This window comes from Nanorana parkeri, unplaced genomic scaffold, assembly GCF_000935625.1.
Source record: "Nanorana parkeri isolate BGI_ZX_2015 unplaced genomic scaffold, ASM93562v1 scaffold1185, whole genome shotgun sequence".
Taxonomy (NCBI): Eukaryota; Metazoa; Chordata; class Amphibia; order Anura; family Dicroglossidae; genus Nanorana; species Nanorana parkeri.
The window spans coordinates 428,389-444,392 of NW_017307453.1; the positions used below are offsets into that span (position 1 = coordinate 428,389).

The window sequence follows — 16,004 nt, forward strand, 5'->3', positions numbered from 1 at the left end:
CCCCCCCTTTTTGCAGCGGTCTGAGCGTCCATACATCACATCCATACACTGTGTATAGACGAGAGATCACTACAGAACATTCCATTGCTGCTGCAGGGGAGGACACAGGCTGGAGGGAGCGCTGTGGCAGCAGCTTGGAACTTCTGGTGATTATAACTTTGTTAGAGGGAAACAAGCAGTCCGTCCTTGCAGTGCAGGGGTAGGCCCACTGCAAGGGTTAAAGTATAATTAAGCTCTCATTTTTTTTTTGCATAGATCAACTGCTAGCAAGCAGTAGATCTATGCAAAAAAGTTACCAAAAAGGTAATTTACCTGTTTCCGCCGCTTGCTCCCAATTTGGAGCTTCTCTAGCAGCCGAGTAGGATGATGGGGCGGGCGCATGCGCAGAAGAGATCTTCGTTGGGGAAAAGAGTAGAGACACATTGTAAGTCAATGCACGCAGCTGGGAGCGTGCACGTCACACAGACACCGTGGTACACAGAAGACGCAGCAGTCAGCGCTGGATCAGATACCGGCACCAGCACTGGAGGGATTGCTGAATACAAGTGGAAGGAACATGATGATCAGATCAAAAGGCATCATTTAAGGTAAGTCCTTAGAGCAGCATGGTGGGGGTGGGAGGGGAGAATTGTGACTTTAATGTCACTTTAATAAAAAGTTTTCCTGGAGATCCTCTTTAACTACCTCCCGGCCAGCCGCTGTGTATACACGGCCTGCCGGGAGCTTCTTGCATGTAACTGGGCGTGTATACATGTCCTGTTACATCCGGCAATAAGGGGGTTTCTCAGCCCCCTCTGTGATAGCAATAAAGTTAAGTGGAAAAAAAAATAGTACAAACATTTAAAGTCCCCACCCCTACATACACGCATGTAAACATGCATCAGGTGCGCATACCTGCGAAAACGACGATTGCACCCAGTAGGCCGCACATGTTACATATCACTGCAAACGTCGGAGTGAGAGCAATAAGTCTAGGGCCATCAATCACTAATAACACTAAACTGATGAGCGGTAAAAGCTTTTAAAGCGTCGCCTATGGCCAATTTTGGGTATGCTAGTTTTTTGCGAGTGCGCGCAATTTTTACGCTTGACATGTTTGGTGTCTATTTACCCGACGTGACCCGATCTTTTATATTTTACCAAAAAAGTGGGTAATAGTTGTTTTATAGCATAATGTAAAAAAAACCTTTTTTTTTTTCTCAAAATTTTCAGTAATTTCTCCTGAATATAGTAAAAAATAAAACCCGCAGTGGTGATTAAATACCACAAAAAGAAAGCTCTATCTATCCCCAAAAAATGGTATAAAATTCATTTCAGTACAGCGTTGCGTGACGGAATAAATGTCAATCAAAGTACCGTAGCGCTGAATACTGAAAAATGGCCTGGCCAGGTAGGGGATCTAAACACCTGGTCTTCAAGCAGTTAAGCATATGAACGCTGCTGTGAGTTCATTCAAGGCCAACTCCAAGGAAATGAAAAGTGTTCCACTGCGGTGGGGCTTACCCAGCACTGCAAGAGTTAACTGCTTGTTTATGCCAAGGGAACAGGAAAAAGCTGTTTCACTTACCTGATCCCCGCACACCTGGAAGTCAGCTCTCTCCTCTTCTTCCACTCTGTTTCGGCGGTGGACTCCCGGCGTCCTCGCGTACAATGCGGTTCTATGGAGCCTGCATTGGACTTGAAGTCAGTGGTCCTTACAGTCCTGGAGAGAAGATACTGATCTAGCATCCCTGAGTGAGCTGGCAGGAGCGGGGATCAGGTAAGTGAAACATCATTTTCTTGTCCCCTAGTCATAAACAAGCGAGTAACCCTTGCATTGCGGAAGCAGCCCCACTGCAAGGGAAAACTTTTATTTTCCCTGGAGTTGGGGTTTAAAGAGGAACTTGTACCCCTGTGTTCTTTTCCCTCTTTAGTTGGCTATTAGGGTTATGTGTGTGTGCTTGGTAGGAACAGCCCAATCAGATGCAGCCAAGGCATTACTCACTTCTTTGTGACATGTTTCTGTGGGGTGGGAATGCCCCTGCCGCAGCTGATTGGCACCGGGTGGGGATGTGTCACTGACAGTTTTGCATGGGCACAGGTGAACTCCATTCACACCAAGCCTATGCACATCTCTACTGGCCATACACTGGTCAAATTTCAGCTGAGCACTGTTGAAGTGGCAGTTTGTGACCCAGTCGTCAATTTTTCAATCAGCTGCAGTCACTGTTCTAGTTATCTGACAGTGGCTGTCACAATACAGTAGGGGGGCCAGCTGCAAAAACCCAGAATAGACAGTTGGCTCCCTGATGTGCATCAGGGCATGCAAAGTACTGTACCCTGAGGCTTCCTGAAATGTGTGACATTTGTATCCCAGGAGGCTGCAGGCAACTGGGGTTTAGGAGTAAAGTGGTATAAAGTGGGTAGGGATGGTGAAGGTCCACTTTAATACATCCTTAAATGTGTTTTCTTAAAGGGGTTCTAAGCCCTCCTGTTTTTTTGCCTATACAGGTGAAACTCGAATAATTAGAATATCGTGCAAAAGTAATTGCTGCAAAAGGGGCCCAAACCAAGTACTGAGTACATATGCATGCTTGTACTTTTCAGAGGTCCGATATTGTTCTATGTACAATCCTTGTTTTATTGATTGCATGTAATATTCTCATTTTCTGAGATTGTGGATTTGGGGTTCTTGGGGTTTTCATGAGCTGTAAGCCATAATCATCACAATTATGACAAATCACGGCTTGAACTATCTTGCTTTGCATGCAATGAGTCTATCTCATATATTAGTTTCACCTTTTAAGTTGCATTAGTGAAATAAATGAACTTTGCGCGATATTCTAATTATTCGACTTTCACCTGTATCTACTGCTATCAAGCAGATTTAACAGCGGTTTAAACTTACCTTGTTTTTCGCTGCGCGCTTCCGCCCGAGAAAACAAAACTGTTCAAAGCATCTTGGGGCGGGTGCATGCGCAGATCGGGGTCTCGGCTGGGAGACAAGCAGAGACGCAAGGTAAGTCTATGGACGTGTGCACCCGCATGCAGACAGTGTGGGATCAGAAGTGCCAGCAAGCAGAGAGGAGTCAGCGCTGGATCGGAGAGCCGCCGCACAGCTGGAAAGACAGATGAAAACATCAGGAAAGAAGAAGAAGATCTGATTAAGAGACATAATTTAAGGTAAGTGCTGACCTTAACATTGGGGGGAGGGGAAAAAAGTTATCCTTTTAATTAGGGATGCACAGACACTTTTCGAGTACCAGTGCAGATACTTGGCATTTTCATGAGAACTACCAGGGTTGCAGCTGGGACCTGGCTCTGGCGCTACACCACTGTCCTGAAATCATTAGTCTGTATTGTTATAGAAAAACTGTCACATGACAATAAACAAAAATGTATCAGTACTCGTACTTGTAAGTACTCGGCAGGTACCAGTACTCGTACTCACAAAACTGGTATCTGTGCATCCCTTTGTTTTATATTTATGAAAAAAACAACATCGTACATTAAAACAGAGATATATACAAATCCCGGGAGCTCCGTGTGCTTCTTACAAATGACAGCTGCCTCCTAACTTTTGAATTTTTCTCTAGTGTAGTCTTGGAGCTCAAAAGTATCGGTACATGTACTTGTACTTGCACTGAGTACTCTACTTGGTATCTGTGCAACCCTACTTTTAATGTCACTTTAAGTGCAAGCAATATAAGTAGCCTTGTATCAGCTATTGCAGTTCCTGTACAGCAAAGCTCAGACTGAGAGAGAGAGAATCAGCACAATGAGCTAGTCAGGTTTGCAGCAGTACAAGGAGCGTGTTGATAGGAGGAGAGGGCTAAGTGACAGATGAGCTCATTAGTGTGCTGCTTGTCCTTTTACAGACTAGTCACAGAGTGGAGAGAAAACCTGTAAGTGAAATTGCTCCATTCACACCTAGGCATCAGTGTTTTTGCATATATTAGCGCATGCTTTGTCTAGCATTTCGTCTAGCGCGTTTTGCACATGCATGTAGTACATGAAGATGCATGTTTTAGCGAGCAAATTGATATACATTGCGGTGAATGGACAAACGTGCACACAAATGTGCAAAACGCTTGTGTCACGCATTTCCAGGCATTTCTATTGACGTCTATGGGGCCAAAGGTGCTGTGATTTACCCCCCCCGGCGTTTTATAGCTTGTGACAAAACTCTCAGGTGTGAAGAGGGGCCATTGAAATGAATGGGATTTAATGTGTTGAGATTTTGGTTGCACTTAAAACCTCTAGGTGTGAACAGGGACTTTTACAGACAGCCTGTAGTAGGAGGCTTATACAAGACTAGTCACCCTGCACAAGGAGAGAGTGACTGGTCTATGTTATAGGAAAGTCTTGCACAGAGTTGTTTTCATATTGAATGACTTCACAGATCCGGAAGAAATCCACAAGTAGACTCAACTAAGAATACGTATGCCTCTTGTAATTGGACAACCTTTGTTTGGACTGTATTTCAGCTTTTAATAGGTGGCTTAAACATTTTAGAAAAAGGTAGTGTATGAATGGAGGGGACTGGGTCTGGCTTATTTTACTAGGTGGCCCCAACATTAAAACAAAGGGAGTGCGTGAGAATGGGGGTGTAAGAAATGATGGCGAATAGGTATGTCAATCCGAAAACGTATTTTAATTATTTTACCATACTTGTTCTTGCCCCTTTTCACATGATGTTGCATCTTCTTCTTTTTTTAATGCATTAGTAATGTGCCGATTGTTGCCTTTTTGTCCTCTAGTGGGCCTAGATGAAGGGACGACGCTCACACACTGCTACTGGGTAGAGCAGTGGTATTGTCACCCTTATGTGCATGCTTCCACTGCCGGACTCTAGTCTACCTGCATCAGTAAAAAGTGAAGAGGAGTGATGTCACTCACACAGATGTGATGCCACTGACTGTGATCTGCCCACAGCCCTGGTAGCGCACTGGACTCCGACAGTGGGGCAGACACATGACCCCTTAAACGGGGAATACATTAAGGTGTGTTGATCGATTTAATATAAATTTGCTCAGATATTTAGATATATTTATTCCTTTTTTAGATAATCTAGTAATAGTCAGTCACATTTCACCTGATTTGTTCTGTAAAGTTAAAGTGACACCAAACACAAGAAATCTTGAAAATTTATTTAAGTACGTTAAGGCCTCATTCACATGTGGGTAACTTGGGGTGTACACGTACGTGCGGCATGCACCCCCATATTGGGCCATTCCCAGGAGGGACAGGTACTGCGGGTGATTGCGTGCAGCAGCCTGTTTTTCCCTATGGGAGGACACAGCAGTACGATATCATACGCACACCCAAACTGCACATCCGGATGTGCAGGTCAGGTGTGCGCATGACAGTGTATAGCAGCGTCCTCCCATAGGGAAAAACAGGCTGCTTTACGCAGCACCTGTCCCTTCCGGGAATGGCCCGGTACGGGCGTGCATGCTGCACAGACATTTAAGCCCCGAGTTAGCCACATGTGAATGAGGCCTAACTATTAACAAAAAATGTATCTTATTTGTGCATCACTCAGCTGTAGAACCTCAAATCATCTCTGAATTGGTGCTGACACTGTCCTTCCTACTGGAGGGTGGCAACTTTTTGTTCTCCATGGTCCCTGTGAGTGTTGTAAAGAAGCCACTGCTCCAAGATTGCTCCTGTGATGGTTTACAATCTCAGGTTTAGTTTACTAATTTGTATTGAGATTGTAGTCCATCACTGGCGCGAGTATGGAGCGGTGGCTACTTTATAACACACACAGCGACCATGTGGAACAAAAGTAGCCACCCTCCAGACGTAAGGACGGTGTCAGCACAAATTCAGAGATGATTGGAGGATCTACAGCTGAGTCTTACACAAATAAGATACATTTTTGTTAATAGTTTGGCCTCATTCAGGCCTCCTAGGTAAAGGGTGTTCAGGGCATTTAACCCTTTCGATGCCACAGCTGTGTTTTGCATATTTGTTCTTGGGCATGTTAACATACACAATTTTGGGCCAGAAGTTTGATTAAAGGCTGGGCATTTTCTACCTTCATACATTCTCCCCCCACGCTTGCCTGCCAGCATCATTGCCGCCGGTGCCCGAACTGATCCTCCGCCCGAACTAACTGGTTGCAGGGGAGGAGATTGAGGGCAGAGGAGTCATAGGCTCATGGCCTGCCGCAGGGCACGGCTGGGGTCATGGCCTGCCGCAGGGCACGGCTGGGCTCAAGCACGCACATGTGCCTTTTTATAGCTATTTTTTGAGACCCTGGAGAATAAAATTATGGCAGTCACAATTTTTTATGTCACACAATATTCGTAAAAGTCAGCATTTTAGTGAATGGCTAGTGTGAACAGGCCTTAACTTACTGTTGTATCTATGGGACAAGCAATAAAGGGAAATGTCCCCAAAAGAATAGACAGCTAAAAATAAACCTGACAGCCTAACTGTTCTATACTATACCCAAACTGAAAAAAAAAAGTTTTAGCTTTACATACATTTTAAAGGCTAGTTTTAGGGAAGAGAACAGTAATTTTGAGATACTGAGGGCAGTTCTGATGCTTTCACCTCTGCTTAAAACCAGGAACTTCAGGACAGAATGGTTTTACGGAAAATGTTAAAAAACACCAACAGTTGTATTCTACAGTAATGGTAATATTTTATTTCTGATCAGTTGCCCTGGGTTACAGCACTTTACACATCATCTTTGCTTTTTGGAATGCCCTGCCCTTCCCTGAGTGGCTGTACTGTATATTTTTGGTTCTAGCGAAGATTAACACTAACCCATACACTTTTATTTTTCTCTCATTCAGAGAAAATCAATATAATCTCCGCTACTGGCTATTGTCATCAGACAGTTTCACCACCCGCGGCTTCCTGAATACCAAATAGTGACTACATGTGATAGGATGCAGTTGCTGTTCAGCCGAAAATTTGCTCAGTCAGTTTTTAAATCTGCTTTTGGCGAGCCAGGTAGTGCCGACGGGGCCACCCAGGGCTTTAATTTCATCCAAATCAACAGGAATTGGACGGAATTCAAACCCTGTATGACTAGCTTAACTTTCCTATACATACTTATACTGCCATAGCTGACATAGATGGTTATGTATGCAAGCACTTTCTGTGCTTCCCTATCCCCTGCAGGATAAATAAACTTTTCATCTCTTAGGTACTACAAATGCAGGCATGTTTTTCTGTGGCTTTGCTTTGACTTGATTTTTATAGCCTTAGCAAAGCTGGAGGTAAAGATATTGCAAACTGATTCTCCTTAAGTGTCTATTGATAGTTGAAGATACTGTGCACAAAGGGCAGCTCTGTTCCATGCGTTTTTTGAATCTTTAAAGCTTGCCAGTTGTGTGGCCTGATGTGCAGTTTGTCTGTCCTTTGAAAACTGTTCTAGAGCGTGTCGGAGAGCATACACCCTTGTGCACACACACAGTTTATAATGAATGCTGTGGGGATGGGGAATTGAACTGGCAGAATCCACAAGTGCTCAGGTTGAGGTGGTGAATCAGTAGGTACCGTCGTGTAGTAAAGTATGTTGGTCTGTACTGGATCTGCCCTTCTAAGATTAAAATAGCTATTCAAGTCTGTAATATTTCAAAGGAAGCACTAATTTCATATAGACCTAGCTTTGTATAAACTACAGTGCAAACATGCCTTGTATATACTTTGTATACCTTTTTTTTTTTTGTTTCCAATTTCTAATCTCATACACTTTACATGGACTGTCAATTGCTTTTCAAATGATCATGTTTATATACATGGCAAATGTACTTTTCATGCTTAATAATTTAAGTAAATGTAGCAAGCAAATACTAAGCTTTTAAATCATCTGAACAATTCTTTCATTATGATTATTTCATAGAATGTGACTTATTTTGCGATCTGAAAGCATTTTCTGTAGTTTCAGGAGTAGCAGTATAAATGCATGCAAGTTCATAGCATGATATTTCACTGGCGCTTTTGTTCCTTGCATAGGAAGTCTGAGGATGTCTATGTACAGTCATATGTTTCTTGTTTTCTCATGCAGTGACTGCTGGAGGTTCGTCTTTGGTTAAATTTGTATTTCTTGTGGAGAGACCTGGCAGATGTCCCAAGTGAAAGAACCTTTTCCTCCAGGGCCTGTAGGGCCTGAACATGATGCTTCAGCTGAAGACAGCCTCTTGATCTCCCTCCCCTTGGGTAAATCTCTGAAACATTTATGTGCCTGTCTTGTATTTCACACATTGGTTTTATATTTAACTGAATTTCTCCTTTTTATATAAAATTAACACCATAAAGTACTACATTGAACTCGCCTACTTTTAGGAGCTGCTCATAGAGACTGGCAAACAGTAATTTTTCTTTTTTAAGATGAATTCCAGGTAGATCAAAAAATACAATCTTATCCATTTATTGGTATTTAATAAACATAATTTAATATATTTCTAAATACAGATGACAAAAGTATCTACCTCTCTCCTCCGTATCAGCATGTAATCCTCCAAGGAGCAGCACTAAAACTGGCAGATAGAAGTTCTATTCTGTAAATCAGGCAGGCTCTGCTGCATTGTACAATGCTGTCCATCTAACCCTGGAAGCTTCCTGAGGGTGATGTCTCATCAGTGTGCTGTCACTTGTTTGTTGTCCAGTCAAAGGCTGGGTGGACCTTTGAACAGACTGTATTATGCAGCTGCAGTGTAGCCTTTAGGGAGGTGATAGAGAGGCCAGGTCCTGGATTTGCTGTCAAGCAGGGGTTTGGCCCCATAGCATTGGTTGAAAAGACATACAGAGGGGAATTGATCAAAACTGGAGCAGACACAATCTGGAGCAGCTATGCATGGCAACCAATCAGCTGCTCCCTTTCATTTTCAAATCCTAACTGAACAAACTAAAGAGCGAAGCTGATTAGTTGGTTGCCATGGGCAACTGCTCCAGATTTTGTCTCCTCCAGTTTTGATAAATTTCCCCCTCCGTATATGAAAATCAGATGTATATTTAGCTGTTTTACTAGGACTTCAACATTCTTATTTGGCCCCAAAATTAAAAAGGGGTGCTCAGTGTATGCTTAATGTCAAACCTGTCTAAATGTATTTCACCCCCAAGTGGACTCATTTTAATGTTCGAAGTCACAAAGAACTTTATAAGCTATGAAACCACACAAATATCTACAATATGTCTATGGTAAACCAAAGTTTTACAGCATTTTTTGTGGTCAAGATTCAAATCACTATAGTGAGCATGAGAGGCAGCTAGCTTTTTTTGTTTGGTTTTGGAGACCTTAACAATGGCAGGCTCCGTATTTCTCCCATGACAAGTTTTTTTAATTTTACCTACAAGTTAAACAAAGGAAAGAAGATATATCATTGAATAGGAAGCTGGGCGAAGATGAGGAAAACTTGTCAAGTTTTTAAGTAAGAGATCTGTTGACAGTCTAGTCGGGAACACTCATATCTTTAGTTGACGGTCTGTTTTCAGTGTGTACCCAGATAAACCTCTATTGATATGGGGATGTTTGCAACACAGGCTAAGCAGGCTGAAGCTAGAATTATAAACCTGCATCTGTTCAGAAGATTAGTTTGAACAAGTTTCATCATTTTAATTAGCTGCCCTCAGCTCAAAATTACTGGGACTGAAGATCTCCAGGCACAGCATCTAAACAAAAATGTGTGTAATTTTCTGGAATAGAAGAGCTGTTCTCTAATGTAGATATCATAGACAAAGATATCTTTGTTACTGAGTCATTTCAGAGGTCAGCAGACAGTAGCATTTTCATAATATCTTTGCTGTTCAAATATGTAAAGTGCATTTAAACTGCAGAAGTTCAACTGTGTTCTCCCCGGCCCTATTTTATCAGACACTCTACTGTCTGTACTGTTTGCCTGGCTTCTGCTTACAAGATGCAGTTGTGTAGTATTGTCAAGAGTGTTGGCCTGTTAAGGTGCTGTGTGCTGCCACTGTACAGAGCTGGAAGCTTGACATTTATGCTCAAGGAGCAGTGCTGCTTTCTATGTGACCCTTTTACTGCCCCCTCCCCACTTTGGGACAATGCAGCATTAGGCCAAATCATTGACTGTTCTTGTGTCTGTGAAGGTTCTCATTCATCCAGGTCATGGTATATCTGTAAAAAATAAGTCAAGGTAACTGGACTTGCTTTATTTTTCTTGAAGACGTTTCACTGGTCATCCAACCAGACTGTTCTTGTTTCTCCAGTACTGCTAGACCGGGCAGGTGTTGTGTGCTAGGATGGAAGGCTGGGATAAGAGGCAACACGCTAGGTAGATTGGAGGAGGTTATATGGGGGAAAATCGAATGTGGATCTTGATTTTTGGATAGAATAGGGAAGGATTAGAACCACTGTCATGTTTTTACTGCTGTCTGGGGCTCTGTTAGAAATATTTCTCTTATCTTATTGTCTGGCTTATAATGGTTTTACGAGACAGGTAAAGTGAAAAAAAAACTCTGCAACAGGGACACAAAGAGCATTGAAAAATGTTTCTGTTGGAGATTTAATCACTTCCTGTTCGGTAAAGTTGTTGTTAGCAAGAGAGTAAATCTGGCAATACATTATGTGCATTACGCCCGGTTCTTCAGAAACTGGCCATAATTCGCACAGTGGGTGCCGCCGTTCAACCAGCATGAGCCAGAAGGAGCCGTTTGGAAAATCTTCGAACGAACAGAGCCAGCAGCCAATGAGCTGCTGGCTCTGTTTGGGTGTTCTTATGTCGGAATACAAAAGAAACAACAGGGATTCCTCGATCAGCCCTTGTAAGCGTTGATGGAGGAATCAATCAGGAATCAGAACGTGGGTTGAAGAAAAAAAATAGAACAGTGCGTGTCCAGCTTTAGTGAGGAGAAATGTTTGTAACGTAGCATCAGAGAGCATATAACCTGACGGGGGTTCTAAATCATCTTGATATTCAAAGCTAAAAAATAAAAAGGTTTTGTCTGAACATACACTTTAAGGTAAACAGAATAGACTGTCTGTTTTTTTTTGCCTTCAATACCATTGGTAGCTGATTCCTTTCACCCATTGCTTGGAATTCCTCTTTAATAGTCTAGAAACCATGCAAAGGAATATGTTAAAGCAGACCAAGTATCAGACATATGTTAAGTTTTTATATATGCACAGATATGGGTTTAAAGTTTTAGGTGGTTTCATGTATTTAGGTTATTAGGACAATCCTTAGGAAACTTTTAGAAACCTTTTTTTTTCTTCAGATAGGGAGAGAAAAGAATAGCAACAAGAAGAGACTTTTTGTTACACACCCAACCTGTCTTTCCCTTTCAGTCCCTCACACATATTCAGTAGTTCATACTTTCAGTGTGTATTCTAGATTTTTAGATCCAGCTAGGCAATGTTTATTATTTTTGCATTAGCTATGCAGTTGTTCCAGACTTTCATGTTCTCTCTGTATATAATCTTCCAATGTTTTGAAAAACAATGGTGTAACAACACAGAAACTAATCCTTGCAGAAGGCATTTTGCTCAAAAAGGATGCATTATTTTATTAACATTTAAAAAAAAACCCAGCAAATCAGTGATACCATCTAAACTAGGCGCAGAAACAGTTGATTTTTGTTTTTTTTGTTCCTATCATTTCTGCCTAAAGTGACTGTCTTTTAAAAAAAAAAGAGAAGCGTTGTGAATCATTGCCTCCTATGAATCACTGTCTTTGAGAAATTGTTAACTATCTCACATTAAACTGCTGTGTTGTCATGTAGCTGTTTGCCAGCTCAAACTTGGTAAAAGTTCTAATTTCGCTTTTAAGCTTTAGGCTGGGTTCACACCTAGGCGTACGGAATATGCGCGTTTGCTGAGCGTTTTTAACCGCGATTTGATGTAAAAGGAACGCGCGACAAACACGCGTTTCCGAGGGCTATCCGGGTGTATCCTAATGGATACGCGCAGCAAATACGCCCCAAAGAAGCTCCTGTACTTCTTTGGGCGTAGGGCGTTTGCAGCGTGTAAAACTCCCAGGTGGGAACCATGCCCATAGGCAATCATTGGTTTTCACCTGTTAAGCGTTTTACAGCGCGTAGGAACGCGCTGTAAAACGCCCAGGTGTGAACCAGGCCTTAGACTTTGTTTAGTAAACATTATTTAGCATTAAAGGAAACCCATAATTAAAAAGGTATTTATAAACTGCCATTGTTGTGACCCTCTTAAAAATTAACAGTGGACTGGCTGTTGTACTCATCCTTTCAGAATTTTCTGCAATACTGATCTGGAACAAGAATGCAAATTAGGAGTTTTGACTTTACTAGCTACAGTATATGCTTGTCCTAGCTCAATGACTCAGAGTACTGAACCAAGAGACAGACAGGAAACTAGCATTCTTAGAAGAGGGTCAGCAGCGGTAGCATTTATCCCTTATAGGTTTTCTTGAAATATGTATGTTGGAGCATGTTGGAGTACACAAAACAGATTTTTGTGATTTACATGTATACATGTTTTTTTTTTTTTAAATCAGGACTAGCAGTTATTTACCCCTGGATCAGATCTGGTAATATGATTGTACTGTGTCTATTGAATTTGCAATAATGTTGTTTTTTTCTGATATTTGTGTGTGTGTGTGATATATAAAATACATTTTCCAAAACCAAAGGAGTGTTGCAGTATAATCCAAAGATCCAAAAATATTTTATGGGGTGAGAAAAAAATTATGTTAAAGGTTTACTGCAAATTTGGGGTTCATGAACATGGGTGTATGAGGTAGGTTGCCAGAACCGGCAGCTAAAAACACGCATGTATCAGAAACTCTAGGGTAGTGATGGCGAACCTTTTTGAACCCGAGTGCCCAAAGTGCGACGCAAAATCAATTTATTTATCTCAAAGTGCCAGCGCTGAAAATAATTTTAGTATTGTATTGCAGTTTGGGCGCTCGGGTTTAAGAAACGTTCAACATCACTGCCTTAGGCAAAATAGGGAAACCCGCATATTCAAACATTAAGGCCCCATTCACACTGAGCGACATCCTTTTAAAGGGAACAGCTTATTTGCCTTTTAAAAATAAACCGCTTTGCATTTGGAGGAAAAGAGGTTTTTAACCTCTGCATACAGAAAGACTTCTTCACAGCAGAGCTGTGATCATGTGGAGTAGAATTCCTCACGAGCTAGTTCTAGCCAGTGGATTGTTTTAAAAAAAAAGCTACATGCATTACTATGTGCACAAAACATAGCTGGCTATTAACATTTATAAGTAATAACATCAGAGATTGTTGATCCAGGGAATATCTGGTCACCTTAGGGGATCAGGAAGGAATTATTTTCCCTTTGTTGAAGAAAATCGGACTGTGCGTTTATAAGGGTGGTTTGTTTTTTTTGCCTCTGGATCAACTGTGGATATATGGAGGTTTTCAAATGATTTAGCTACTTTTTCTAGTAGTTGAATGCATTTGTTTTTTCTTTTTTAGCTAGCTTGCACAATAGTGTAACTGTACAAAACTGTATGTTAGGAGAAGAAAGCTGGATAGGTTAAACAGATAAACAAGCACTCAACTTCAAACTATGGGGACAACACTCTATGGACAAGTAAGCAGGCAAATTAATCTTGATCACAAGTGTGTTATTCTTTGACTGTTGTGTTACTAACGCATTTTAGGACAATTTAATTCCTTTCTACGCATGGTGCCACTATTGCTGCTGACATTCAGATGGCGCAATAATAAGCCTGCCTTTCCATTCTTTTACTTACATCGTTTTCAAATAATAACCATTGCGCTTGTTTATTGTGATCTGCATGTTCTCATTTCTTAGACTTGCGGTGTAAAGTAAATTTTTCCTTCACTTTGTTTACCAGAAACATGACACAAAGTGAATGAAAATCTACCTAAAGTGAGGGGAAACCACCTTCTTTGAGAGTTGTCAGCAGAACATTTGTTCCATTGGAGGACTTCCCCCACAACTCCCAGTTCCGGCAACACTTACACAATTTTACATTTCCTTTCACTTTCTGTCCAGGTGATAATAGTCAACAGTGACAAGCGGTAAGAATGGATCGCTCAAGGGAGACACATGGTGATAAAAACTTGAGAGGTGTTATAATTTTTCCGTTTTCTATCCAAAACTAGAAAAGAAAAAACATTTTGGCTGGAGTGCTACTTTAATGAGCATAAACGCACAGCAGGAGGCAATTAGTTGAGACCTGCTCAAAGGTATTAGCAAAGATGTATTTATTTATTTAGGACAGCAATTTGATCAATTTTATTTACCTATTCTTTTGAATTGACATGCACACCTTGTATCACAAATCAGGAACTGTAGAACACCCTTGAGGAGGGGACAGCAGCCTAGCATCAAATTATCTTTTACATACTCGATTTAATTATTGTGGGTGAACTAATGAAGTATACATGTTGATTTGACAAACTGAAGCAGGCAGAATTCCATCTTTAACATTTGTGGGGCATGGAAATACTGCCTGAGTGTAGCATAGAGCAGTTATGTTTTCCTTATTTATTGTTCTTACTTACATCCTTGTTATCTATCTTGTTAATATTTGACTTCTCCAGTATTTTGGTTCAAAAGCATATTCAACCCCTGGTCATTTGTTATCCAGGGAAAAGCTCCTGAGAAGTTGACAACTGCTACAACTAAACCCTAGAGCAATTGCTGTTGTGTTTTTTTTCTCTAAGCTCGATAGTGCTGAAAAAAACCTTGTCATCATGACTGCACTAATTGCGTGCTGGGAGAACGGACCTTTAGGGTTCTTAAGGCTCTCTCCTTTTGACAGACATGGTAATGTATGTAATAAACACCTCCTATAAGTTGCTTCTTTTTAAGGTCCTAAAAAAATCAGACATTCCCTTCAAGGGCATACATACCAGTGATGAAATGATGGTTCCTATTTGCTTGTTGTTGTGTCTTTAAACCCTACATATGTATAAGAAAATGAATGTTTTCCACAAGTCCTGTAAGGCTTTGGTTACCTCTTCAGAACTGGTTAAACACCTGGGTAGTCTGGGTGGCTGAGCATAGCTGGTAATTAAGTTAGACGTATGGTGTGTGAGCGCTGCACTTTACCATCGGTCAGACCTAACCGTTTGCTGGTATAATCACAATTTTTACTTGAACTGCACCTATTACTCTACTGGACAATGCCAGACCAGCCACCTAAGAGAGTTACTGAGGTGGCACGAAAAGGCTGAAATGAAATACCTTCAGTTGGATGAACAAGATGGGAATGTGAGCCATGCAACCCTTTCACCACCCCCGACAGAACATGGTGAGACCTCATCTGATTCTACTCGTGTCTCCCTGCTGCAACAGGATTTCCACTTGTGTGATCGCATAACGGAGGTCGAGTCTCAAGTTGGAGGACTTACTCTGGCAGGCGGCTGACAACACCCACCAGACCCTGCACCCGGTGCATATACGACTAAAGAAGGCAGGTGAACAGGAAAATGGGCTATGCCATGCAAGTGTTTGGATAGTGGGCCTGCTGGATAGGGCTGAAGGTACCAGCCCTAAAGGAGGCCAGAAACTCAGCGATATCCATGTATCTGGACTACTCCTTTGAAATCCAGTGCCAATGATACCTGTTCCAAAATGCAAAGAGAGTTGCAGGAACTGCAGATGTTGAAAGCAATGATATATCCCTTCTGAGTTGTGGATCGTGGTAAGATTTTTTTTCTCTCAAACCCCCCAAGGATGCCAATTCCTAACTAGAGTCACACAAGCCCTTGACTGCTAGGATTCTGAGACACTGCTGAGAAACCCTTATCTGGTATGTATCCTATGTTTTTGTATCCCTCGCTGTTGGATACCTCTGTTTTCTTTATGCAACCCTGGGCACACTTGTCCCACCCGGGAGTCCCGAAGTGATATTGCAATTATGTTGCTCCACCCAAGCCCTTGGCCTCATCAAGATGTTGGGTAATCACCCCACTATACGCTACAATCCATTTTTTTTCCTGTGTCTACCTTCCCAGAATGTCTCCACTTAGTTTCAGCGTCTATTGCCACTGCACTGGTGTACAGCAGTGCAGCAAACCTGCTACCACTTTTTCTAAAACCTGTTAATATATTTTATTTACTGCCAGGA

The 16,004-nt window shown here is 41.7% G+C and overlaps 1 protein-coding gene across 1 annotated transcript in view; it reads left to right on the forward strand.

The window, feature by feature from the left end:
* MDFIC (MyoD family inhibitor domain containing) overlaps nucleotides 1-16,004 on the forward strand; it is an 86,377-nt gene that overhangs the window by 717 nt on the left and 69,656 nt on the right. Inside the window, exon 2 of the mRNA XM_018568427.1 lies at nucleotides 8,009-8,160. Within this exon, the coding sequence (XP_018423929.1) occupies nucleotides 8,067-8,160 (94 nt within the window). The 5' untranslated portion in view covers nucleotides 8,009-8,066. The remainder of the gene's footprint in view (nucleotides 1-8,008; nucleotides 8,161-16,004) is intronic.